This window comes from Garra rufa, chromosome 6 (genome assembly GCF_049309525.1).
Source record: "Garra rufa chromosome 6, GarRuf1.0, whole genome shotgun sequence".
Taxonomy (NCBI): Eukaryota; Metazoa; Chordata; class Actinopteri; order Cypriniformes; family Cyprinidae; genus Garra; species Garra rufa.
The window spans coordinates 45167471-45180033 of NC_133366.1; the positions used below are offsets into that span (position 1 = coordinate 45167471).

General features: G+C 34.3%; 1 protein-coding gene across 1 annotated transcript in view; it reads right to left on the reverse strand.

Moving 5' to 3' along the window:
• The window catches only part of dachb (dachshund b), a 46910-nt gene that overhangs the window by 14929 nt on the left and 19418 nt on the right, over positions 1 to 12563 (reverse strand). The window contains exons 2-3 of the mRNA XM_073842749.1: positions 8341 to 8456; positions 1028 to 1147 (exon numbers count right to left, since the gene is read on the reverse strand). Of these exons, the coding sequence (XP_073698850.1) occupies positions 1028 to 1147; positions 8341 to 8456 (236 nt within the window). The remainder of the gene's footprint in view (positions 1 to 1027; positions 1148 to 8340; positions 8457 to 12563) is intronic.

Genomic DNA, 12563 nt, shown 5'->3' on the forward strand with positions numbered 1-12563 from the left:
AGAATTTGAGGGACCCGAGAGATTTTTCTAAAAACAAGAGGACAGTTCAACTGTTCAGCACAAACAAAAGTCTCATAAACAACTATCACTAAACAAAACAAAACAAAACAAAAAAACAGCTGTGGATCATTCAGGTAACAACACAGTAATAAGAATCAAGTGTATGTAAACTTTTGAACGGGGTCATTTTTATAAATTCAACTATTATTTTCTCTTGTGGACTATATGTAAACGTCTTTTATGTGAAATATCTTATTCAGGTCAATACTAAATATACAATAACATGCATTTTGTATGATCCCTCTTATTTTGGTAAAACAATTAACATTTTTTTTTTAAATTAACATTCTGCAAGGTGTATGTAAACTTTTGACTTCAACTGTATATATATATATATATTTTTTTTTTTTTTTAGTCTCATTTGCTATTATATATAAATACATTTAAATCTGAATATAATTGATTAAAATATAAATATAGAGACAAAATAATTAATAATTATAAACATTTTAAATAGAAAATGACATAGTTCAATCAGAAAAGCCACAAAAGGCATATCAGTTGCACACTTTTGAAATACTTTGCATCATCCACAAATCTAGTATCTACTTATGCATGCACATACACAAATACTGTACAAATACAACGTTATCCATTTACACATTTTCTAATTTTGCTTGGCTTGTATGCACACACGCAAACACGTGCACTCCTGCACCAAATGTCTTGTTTCATCTCTAGGGCTGGTGTACAATTAACTATTCTCCTCTCTGTTGTTGGTCTTCTTTAAATGCACAGTCAGGCAGCAGTCATTAATGTCACCATTAGTCTCTGTAAACCAAGCACAACCCTGCAGCATGGGCCCCCTGAGCGAGCTCTGTGATGGGGCTCATCTCACCCAAAAGGCCCAGGTTACTATTGCAAGGCCATCTGTCTGGCACATCTACAGATTGCACTTTAAACAAGCTGCCTTAAAGGAACACAAACACACATTACCAAACAAATCGTGAAAGCACAAACCCTGTACCTGTATTAGAGTTGAGCTCATCTGAATCGAATTCTGAGCCGTTGTGGCTCTTGTGGAGATTCATCATCATCTTCATCTTCTGTATCTTCAAAGCTTCAGCCATGGCAGCTGTTGTTAAACCTACAATACATTCACAATAGTCATAATTGAGTAGCAGAATATTAGAATGATTTCTGAAGGATCATGTGACACTGAAGACTGTACTTTTCAACAAAGAGTCTTTAATTTTCGGATTTGAATACCTTAATACACTGGTTTCAGGCTGCTAAGAGATGTGCTATTTATGAAGCACATTAGCCTAAAAGTTACAGCAATAAATTCCTTAGTTGACAGTAAATGGATGTTGTCATCGGCAGCAGGTTTAGTCAGAGTAACTGGAGGGTCATAGTGAGATAAGGGACCTGAATTAGCTCTCTGTTAGCTGGGCTGCATTATTTATATAAGCATATCATGGAAGCGGTCCAAGAAATAGCCATCTGCCAATCAATCACTTTAAACTCCTCCACCCGCAGCACAATTAGCCAGGCAAAGAGCTCTGGCCTTGGTTTCCCCTGGAAACCATCAAAAAAAAAAAAAAGTATTGATTAGCAAACAGACGGTCAATTCTCTGAACCAATGATTGATGTTAAAATTGCTGCCTCTCTCATTATAGTTCAGATTTTTCAATACACAACGCTGTAACTCTAAAGATGTCCATTGTGCATGTGTTATGGTGTGTGTCTGCATATGTGTTTGGGTGAGCGTGTGTATTGCATTTGACAAGGTCACGGTTTTCCCTCACATTGTGACAATGGAGATAAAAAGTGCAGGTGAGGCTGACTGCTGATAAGGAGAAAAACAATGGAGCATTAAACACTCATACACACAAAGACACAAGTAAAGAGCGGCATATTCCCTCAAGGGAGCATTGGCTGCTTGGCTAATCATGACTTTAACATCTCTATGTAAATGCTGACTGTCTAAATCTAGTATACAGCTGTTGCACGAGCTTCGCTGTGGACTCATGGGAAAAACAATCTTCAGAGATTTGAGGTGAGTTACATAAGCTGTTTGACAAGAAGGAAAGCAATCGTTCATGAGAAGTGAGAATGTCCTGAGGGGGGAACTCTACTTCTTGAGCTCTTACGGTATATACCAGAAAGAAAGTCACTGCCACACACAATGTGAGAATAGTTAAGATTATATGTACATTTAATAGACGAAACATGCTTTTAAAAAACTGAGCTGTTCCATGCCGCTCACCAATATAGGAGTAGTACATCCAAAAAACCTGTTTTCCTTGTTGTCAAATGGTTTTGGAGGACTTAAAGCGCACAAGTTACACAGACTACCTTATGGTACTATGAGTCATTTTTTGAGGGCAGTGGCTATTTGCACTAAGTGAAAATAGCTCTAGATGCTATTTACATTAAGTACAAATAGCAAAAGATGTTATTTACACTAAGTGTAAATAGGAATTAGATGCTATTTACACTAAGTGAAAATAGCATATTTTCTTAGCGATAGATGCTATTTACATTAAGTGCAAATACTAATGGATTCTATTTACACTATGTGAAAATAGCAGTATTTTCTTAGCGATGTTATTTACACTAAATGCAAATTGCAATAAATGTATTTACACTATGTAACCTAGGGCTGCACGACATTGGGAAAAAATTACATTGCGATATATTTTTCCCTGCGATATATATTGCGATGTGTACAAATTCATTTATGCTCATCAGGTGTTTTGAACTGCTTTAAAATCAAATAATAATTCAAGAATAATTGGGGTAATTTTGTAAGCATTTTCAAAGAATAAAAAAAAATGTAAAAGTATAATCAAAACCCTGAAATAAAATACTTTTTAAAGCTTATTTTGGGTTGTTTCATAAACAGTTTGACTCACCTTATTCACTGTCAATTCAGGCAAATCAAGGCTCTAATATGTTACGAAATTAATAATGAATGTTGCTTTTACCCTGATGAAAGGGAAATCAGCTTCTTCCTTTCACGAAAAACATTAAAAGCTGAGCCAAGATGGAGGAACAGCTGATCATAGCTGTTACAGGGATAACATTTTTTAGCAGCAGATCTACTGCAAGCGATTTTTAGTTTTGGAAATCCATTTATCCTTTGCTGAAACTTCCGCGTCTTTAGGAGAGCGCGGGTCATGGTTGCTTAGCAACGGCAGACACCACTGGAGCGCAAGCTACAGAGCGCTTTGGAAAGAAGGAGAAAGCGGCGCGCCTAGCGTTTTCCACGCGTTTTTAGGCGCGAGATGTGATCTGTGGTCATGTGAAATGGTCAAACAGTGGTGTTTCCGCGAGTTGTGGAAACAACTGCCAGGCACTCCCGGCAAAGCACCTGTTTTTGGTCAGCAGCATCCTTTTTGTATCCAAAATACATCCATATGACCAACGTTGCGTTTCTTTTTGCGACCAAATCTTTCATTTCGGCACTTTTCTCCCGTCCCGCGCTCATTTCGCCATGCACACGCAGAGATTGCGTGCATGAAGTAGGTGAAGCAACGTGTGCTTTGTAGTTTTTAAAGAACCCTTAAATATGAGTTAATTACTTTATATTAGACAAATATAGATCCATGAATAGAAAGTTTAGAAATATAGAAAGTAAATTTTTTAATCAGACACACATATTTTTTTTTTATTTTGCCCTGCATCGTGACTGCCGCGATGTCACTACCGCGCATGCGTACATCGTGATGACGATGCTGAAACGATGTATCGTGCAGCCCTAATGTAACCTAAAAATAGCAGTATTTTCTAGCAATCACTAGTAGTTGCTATACTTAGTGAAAATATTAGCAGGTATTTACACCTCTGTATTACATTATAATGCTTTCTAAAACAGTTTGTTCTGGTTCTTGAATCTGATTGGCTAATAAGAGTGTGATATTAGAGTCCAACAGACGTTTCACCATTTCTAATTGTATCACTCCGCTTGCGGTTCTTCTCAAGCGAGTGTCATTGCCGATGCTCAAATCCACTATCATTTTAAAAGTATTACTGTTTTTGTGACAAAGTGGTTTTAAGAGGTTTTCAGGTGAGAATGTTCTTGTTGTTCAAATATGCATTTAGTTAATAAAGATAACGTCTGTTTGAAAATTTGCATCAACGTTGTCTGGTGTGAGCTCCAGGGCGTTAGCGGTTGCTCAGCGCTCATGAACCCATCAAGAGCAGACTTTCTTCAGCCAGATCTTCTGGAATTTACCCTTGGTTCTGACGTCTCTATAGTGGTTAAACATGAGATATAATTTGTTTTGGGTAAATCTAACAGGCAGTCTATGGTCTAATTAAACTATTGTTCCAGAGCAAATAGATTTGGCAAAATCTCATCATGTTTATGTTAATTCAATGCTGTATATCAGAGCGCTGCCTTTGTATGTTTGACTGAATTTCCTATAGCAATGTTTATGACGGCTGTTGTTGTTGTTTATTAAATAATATTATTCAAATAATATTGTATAATAGTAGTAATAATAGTGTTTAGTATAAATATTCGTTACTAGTTCTAATGTGTCGTTTTCAAATTAGTAACAGAGGCTTGGGCTCAGCTGTTAAACTGTCAAACTCTCTGGCAGAAGGAAGTAGTTCTGCACAAAAGAGGGTTTTTAAAGACACGCCGTTGTTGTTTTTTATGTATTTACACACTTGTGCCATCGAACTGTTGTATAAATGTGAGATATAGCTGTATATCGGCACACTGTGGTTACCTGCGGCCTCGTGCCTACGGCCAAATCACAGCCGTGATTCTGGTTTGACTGTGCATGTATGCACTTATAAATTAAAAAGAAAAAGGTTTGGGGGGGGGGGGGGGGTTCTGTAAAGAAACTGATTCACCAAGGATGGGTTAAATTGGTTAAAAGTGACAATCTATAATGCTGAAGAAGATTTATATCTCAAATAAATTCTGTTCAACTGTTCTGTTTTTACCACTGATAAAAATAATAATAATAAGAAGAAATCTTTCTTGAGCAGCAAATCAGCTTATTAGAATGATTTCTGAAGGACCATGTGACACTAAAGACTGGAGTAATGATGCTGAAAATTCAGCTTTGCATTACAGGACAGGAATAAATTACATTTTGAAAGATTCAAATAGGAAACAGTTATTTTAAATTGTAATAATGTTTTACAATATATATTTTTTATCAATAATTGCAGGCATGATGAGCAAAAGAGACTTTTTTTTAAAATAATAAATAATAACGTTTTAAAATTATTATAATAATAAATCTTACCAACTTACCAAACCTTTTGAATGGCAGTGTATATATGAGAGTCTTAGCTTGGAGCTTCTGTGTGTGTATGTATACACACCTTTCTATATTATTATATGGAAATCTAATACTGTTTCTCCCCCTCTCTGCTCCTCTACTCTCAGTCTTTTGGCACCACCCCCTGCTGTCTATCATTGCCCTAAGTGACAAACAATCCCAAAAATTCCAAAACATGCCAACAAAGCCAGTTTGCTGCAGTCGTAGATGAAAGAACATGAGAATAGAGGATTTAAACGAATATCAAAGTTACATTTTACTACCTAATCTTTTAAAAACTGAGAGAAACAATACCCATGCCATTGTTACATACTTCATATCCCATTATCTTAAAACAATTACTGATGTTCACTAAGAGTACAAAACTACTAAATGAATCCAGATATTACATCTCAAAATACTTTCACGTCTCCATTGTGTTTTCTGGCCTGTTGTGTGTTGCTGGTAAAGTATAATCACTGATTGACTCAAATGGTGCCACTATGTTTTATTTTTTTACCCGACTGTCATAGCCCCAAACAATGACTGAGCACTTGGCAAATCAAAGCAAACTGCCCTACTCTCATTCCTAACAAGTCCTGACATCTGGCACTTGACGATGCCAGGACTCTAAGTGACATCTCCACGGTAACTGCTCAAACACGACGGAATATCACTGCACAGTCTAGCGCATCCTCCATGGTGACCCTACAACTTTGTGTGTGTGAGAGAGGGAGGGAATACTTTTTGCAATGCCATAACTGTACACACATACACATGTGCTGGAAAGCATACAGTATATGTGACCCTGGAACACAAAACCAAGTAGTATGGGTATATTTGTAACAAAATGATAGATTTTTTGTTTCTTTTATGCCGAAAATCATTAGGATATTAAGTAAAGATCATGTTCCATGGAGATATTTTGTAAATTTACTAACATAAATATATCTCAACCTAATTTCTGATTAGTAATATGCATTGCTAAGAACTTAATTTGGACAACTTTAAAAACAACTTTCTCAATATTTAGATTTTTTTTGCACCCTCAGATTCTAGATTTTCAAATAGTTGTATCTCGGCCAAATATTGCCCTATCCTATTTATTTAGCTTTTAGATGATGTATAAATCTCAATTTTAAAACATTTACCCTTATGACTGGTTTTGTGGTCCAGGGTCACACACAAAATCATTTTTGACCAGATTTGAAAGATAGATTTAAAAAGTGTTTAGAGTCTTAAAAATGTTGATCTCTCTTACATTATATTTATGGGAGTGAGCTTTTTTGACCACAGTGAAAAAATAAATAATTATTTTATTGTTTACATTTATACTAGCTTCATTAAGATAAATTACAAAGCTTAAGAATAGTGTAAGTAATGTGATGTTTTGTTATTGTTAAATAAAACTAAAACTAGCACTATTAAAATATGTTTTATTTAATTAAAATGAAGCAGAAATATATATTAGATAATACACTTTAGATGAAAGTTGGAATTGTTGGCAACTGTGATAAACCAAGTTGAAATTGAAGTACTAAAATGGCCAAAAGCTAAATAGAAATAAATAAAAAAAATTATAAAAATTACAAAAGCACACAACAAAATTACTGAAACTTAAAATATAAAAATGTCATAGCAAAATACTAAATCATTTTTTTCTCAGATTTTACAAAAAATAAAACAATATTAATTTTAATAAAAAATATATTTTAATATATATATTTTTTTTATTTTAATAACACTGTTAGTGTCACATGATCCTTCAGAAATTATTCTAATATGCTGGTTTATTATTAGGATTATCAATGTTGGAAATATTTTTTTGAAACCCTTGATTCTTTTTTCAGGATTCTTTGATGAATAACAAGTTAAGAAGAACAGCATTTATTCAAAATATAAATCTTTTCTAACAATGTAAATCTGTGCTATCACTTTTTATTCATTTAACACATCCTTGGGGAATAAAAGTATTAATTTCTTTCAAAAAAGAAAGAATAAAAATGTACTGACTCTCAACTTTTGAACAGTAGTGTATATTGTTAGAAAACCTTTATATTTTAAATAAACACTGTTCTGTTTAACCTTTTATTGATCAAAGTATCCTGAAAAGTATCACAGGTTCCAAAAAATAGTAGGCAGCACAACTGTTTTCAACATTGATAATAAATCAGTATATTAGAATGATTTCTGAAGGATCATGTGACACTGAAGACTGGAGTAATGATGCTGAAACAGTTTTTTCTGTATTTTTGATCAAATAAATGCAGCCTTGATGAGCGTAAGAAACGTCTTTAAAAACCATTAAAAAACTTTTAAGCAGCAGTGTATATTTTTCAAATGCAGTGTTTTATTTATTATCAGGGTTAGATTAAATGCAGAAAGACTAACTCTAACTTTATATCTTTAGTATCTTAAGACTAGTAATGCCCAGGTATTTTAGACATGAGGTGGAAAAATATGACTTATTGAAAGTTAAGTAGTTAATTTTTCACATAATAAAAAAAAAAAAACGACTAAAAAGTAAATTATATTTTTGTCTGCCAAAAAAAGACACTGTTTCCTCAGAATTAGCCATAATTGTCTAAAAGTGAGAAGGATATGTCCCCATCCAGGTATAATGATTGCTACGCCTCTGATTCTGTCGGAAATAAGACATTTCTTGAGGCAGACTTCAGCACATTTTCAGCATCTACCCTTCCCAATGTGATACAGTAGAGTTGAGAAGCAAGGACGGGGGATGTGAGGCTTTTGGCCAGTGAGAGGAAGAGGGAAATAGAGAGGGATGAACAGATGGATGAGTGATCCCGCTGGGGTGTGTCATTCATCACTGTCACCCGTAAAAGAAGGTGCATGAAAGATGACCGAACAGAGCGGCAGAAGGAGAGAGAGAATGAAAGATGAGCAGAAAGACAGCAGAGGAGGGAGTGATTTAAGCATATACTTTTCATATGTGTTGAAGGGGGCTACGAGTGAGTAAATTGAGGCTCATCTAAATTTACAGCACATTGAACGTGGTGAAAAACGAGACGGGTGTGTGTATGCTTGCGTTTACCTGTGGGTGACAGCAGGGCTGGAGACAGAAGGCTGTTTGCTCTGTGGTGGAAGATTCTGGGGCTTTCTTGCACACCGGCCCCATAGGAACGCTTCGGCGGGCGGCCGGGACGAGAGCTGTGAAGGGTGTAAACACACATTAGTATTGTGTCCATCATTAAGGACAACAGAGACAATTAATACACATTTAAAGCAAATGAAAAAACTTTGCTTTTAATAACACTTTACAAATAATAATAGTAATATAAAAATAGGAAAAAATATAAATAATAAATAACACTTTGAAATTAAATTACAAGTTTGACAGGAAACATATTTACAAGTAAAAAAATGTATCATGGCAAAATTACATAACATGATCACTGCCAATGACATTGTTAACGGTTATGCATCACATTTAGAAAATTTAGAAAAAGTATTTTTAAGGTATTTCAAGATTCCCAACATGGTATAAAAAAATATACACTACCATTTAAAAGTTTGTGGTTGTATATATGCTTACTAAGGCTGCTTTATATGATAAAAAAAATACAGAAAAAAATATATTTAAATACATTTAAAATAAAAGTTATTAATTATAATATATTTTAAATTGTAATTTATTCTTGTGATGGTAAAGCTGGATGTCGAAGGGGCAGAAGTCATAGAAGTCGAAGAATAAGTCGAGGAAAATGTCGAAGAAGCACTAGTCTAAGAAAAAATTACAAAGAGGCAGAAGCCATAAAATAAGTTGAAGAAAAAGTCGAAGAGGCAGAAGTCAAAGAAAAAGTCGAAGAGGCAGAAGTCATAGAAGTCGAAGAAAAAGTCAAAGCAGCAAAAGTCTAAAAAAGTAGAAGCATAAGTTTAAAAAAAGTTGAAGGAGAAGTTGAAGAAGCAGAAGTCAAATAAAGTGTCGAAAAAGCAGAAGTTGTGGAAAAAGTCAAAGAAGCAAAATTTTAAGAAGTTTAAGAAGCATAAGTCAAAGAAAACGTTGAAGAAGTCAAGAAGCAGAAGTCAAAGAAAAAGTCGAAAAAGCAAAAGTCTAAAAAAAGTAGAAGAAGCATAAGTCAAAGAAAAAGTTGAAGAAGTCAAAGAAGCAGAAGTCGAAGAAAAAGTCGAAGAGGCTGAAGTCAGAAGTCGAAGAAAAAGTCGAAGAGGCAGAAGTCTAAAAAAAGTTGAAGGAGCATAAGTCAAAGAAAACGTTGAAGAAATCAAAGAAGCAGAAGTTGAAGAAAAAGTCGAAGAAGCAGAAGTCAAATAAAGTGTAGAAAAAGCATAAGTCAAAGAAAAATTCAAAGAAGCAAAATTCTAAAAAAAAGTCAGAAGTCAAAGAAAACATTGAAGAAGAAGCAGAAGTCAAAGAAAAAAGTCGAAGAAGCAGAAGTCAAAGAAAAAGTCGAAAAAGCAAAAGTCGAAAAAAAGTAGAAGAAGCATAAGTCAAAGAAAAAGTTGAAGAAGTCAAAGAAGCAGAAGTCAAAGAAAAAGTCGAAGAGGCTGAAGTCAGAAGTCGAAGAAAAAGTCGAAGAGGCAGAAGTCTAAAAAAAAGTTGAAGGAGCATAAGTCAAAGAAAACGTTGAAGAAATCAAAGAAGCAGAAGTTGAAGAAAAAGTCGAAGAAGCAGAAGTCAAATAAAGTGTAGAAAAAGCATAAGTCAAAGAAAAATTCAAAGAAGCAAAATTCTAAAAAAAAGTCAGAAGTCAAAGAAAACATTGAAGAAGAAGCAGAAGTCAAAGAAAAAAGTCGAAGAGGCAGAAGTCAAAGAAAAAGTCGAAAAAGCAAAAGTCTAAAAAAAGTAGAAGAAGTATAAGTCAAAGAAAAAGTTGAAGAAGAAGTCAAAGAAGCAGAAGTCAAAGAAAAAGTCAAAGAGGCTGAAGTCAGAAGTCGAAGAAAAAGTCGAAGAGGCAGAAGTCTAAAAAAAAGTTGAAGGAGCATAAGTCAAAGAAAACGTTGAAGAAATCAAAGAAGCAGAAGTTGAAGAAAAAGTCGAAGAAGCAGAAGTCAAATAAAGTGTAGAAAAAGCATAAGTCAAAGAAAAATTCAAAGAAGCAAAATTCTAAAAAAAAGTCAGAAGTCAAAGAAAACATTGAAGAAGAAGCAGAAGTCAAAGAAAAAAGTCGAAGAGGCAGAAGTCAAAGAAAAAGTCAAAGAAGCAAATGTCTAAAAAAAAGTAGAAGAAGCATAAGTCAAAGAAAAAGTTGAAGAAGAAGTCAAAGAAGCAGAAGTCAAAGAAAAAGTCGAAGAGGCTGAAGTCAGAAGTCGAAGAAAAAGTCGAAGAGGCAGAAGTCTAAAAAAAGTTGAAGGAGCATAAGTCAAAGAAAACGTTGAAGAAATCAAAGAAGCAGAAGTTGAAGAAAAAGTCGAAGAAGCAGAAGTCAAATAAAGTGTAGAAAAAGCATAAGTCAAAGAAAAATTCAAAGAAGCAAAATTCTAAAAAAAAGTCAGAAGTCAAAGAAAACATTGAAGAAGAAGCAGAAGTCAAAGAAAAAAGTCGAAGAGGCAGAAGTCGAAGAAAAAGTCAAAGAAGCAAATGTCTAAAAAAAAGTTGAAGAAGCATAATTCAAAGAAAAAGTTGAAGAGGAAGCAGTCGAAGACAGCACATACGTCTTTACTGTAATTTTATCATCAAATTAATGCATCCTTGCTGAATAAAAATATTTATGTGTAGTGTATATACAACAGAAATATGAGTTTCTAACTTCTGGAACTAGGGGCTTTATAAAGGTCAAAGCCAGAAATCATTCTGATGGTTCAGATGCAGACTGTTCAGTAAACTTTAAAAGTGATACTTTTGTTTTTCCCAATAGCTCTTTTTCCCTATTGCTCTTACATTGCACTTTGTCTGTCACCTGTCAATCATGGGATATGAAATCTCGCCCATAACACAAGCAACTACTGATCAAATAAAGAAAGACAAACCCCTCTAATTTCAGTTGAAATAGCCAGAGTATACAGACTGTCTAGTCAGGAAGGGTGATGGGAGGTAACAGGAGGAGAAAGAGAAAGGACAGCCAGTAGCTTTTCTTGCCTGTCTTGCTTTTGTTTATAACTTCTAAGGTTCATCACAGGGGTAGAGACACAATCTCTGAGCAGTCAAAGGTTAAAAGACACTGAGGGGCTTTTGCCCTGCAAGAATGTGGAAGAAAAAAGAGAAGGACCTTTAAACAGAGGCCCATGACTGACAGAGAAACAGACATTTAACATCCCTCCATTGATTTATGTGGCAATGGTAGACGACGACAAGAATGTGATCTGTCTTCTGATACACCAACAATCATGAACCTATATATGAATAACTTATTCAGTAAATGACATTGACATGCAGTGAGCTAAAGTAAACCAGTTGCATTTTTCTTTAACGTACTGTCTATTTACATTAAGTGCAAATACCTGCCTTGTTGGCAGAAGCTATTTACACTAACTCCACCCATCAATGTATGGCTGGGCTAGTCACCATTACAAAAGCCGCCTGTTAAACAATAGCTCTAATGATGTAGGTGGTAAATCGCGTAGCAATGACTTTTTAATGCGATCGACCGAATAATAAAATGAAGGAAATAATCAAAAAGTTGACAAAAAAGTGCCTCACAGATGTTTATCAGTCAGGGTTAGGGGTAGGTAGGGCTTTATTGTCCCAATAAGGCGGCATCCATTGAATAATTTAAATAAAAAATGATCACATTTACACAACACATTATTATTGCATACTGTTTTTAATGCAGTACAATACAGAGGTGCAAATATCTGCCACGTGCATTAAGTAGTATAAATAGCATTCAACTAATATTATTGCAAAGATACTGCTATTTTTACATAGTGTAAATAAAGTCTCACTATTTGCACTTCGTATAAATAGCATATCGCTAAGAAAATACTGCTACTTTTACTTAGTGTAAATGGAATCCATTGCTATTTGCACTTAGTGTAAATAGCATTTCGCTGCCTTTATTTAAAGTGGGGATCTTCTACACCCTTTCCAACTTTTTTTTTTTTTTGCATTTCTTTTCTAATATTGTGAGTGATATCAACTTAAATCAATGTTTATTTTGAGCTTTTTTTTAATTATGTCAGCTGGTGGTGAATTCATTTGAATTTGTACCATCTGATTGGCAAATATATAGCTAACGAAATACAAATTTATACTAACTCGCTACCAGTTCGACAAAATGGAAATTTGTGCCAATTTAGTCACGGTTTTAGAATTATTAAATAAAAGAAATGAAAATAAATATAAAAAAATACAGAAAG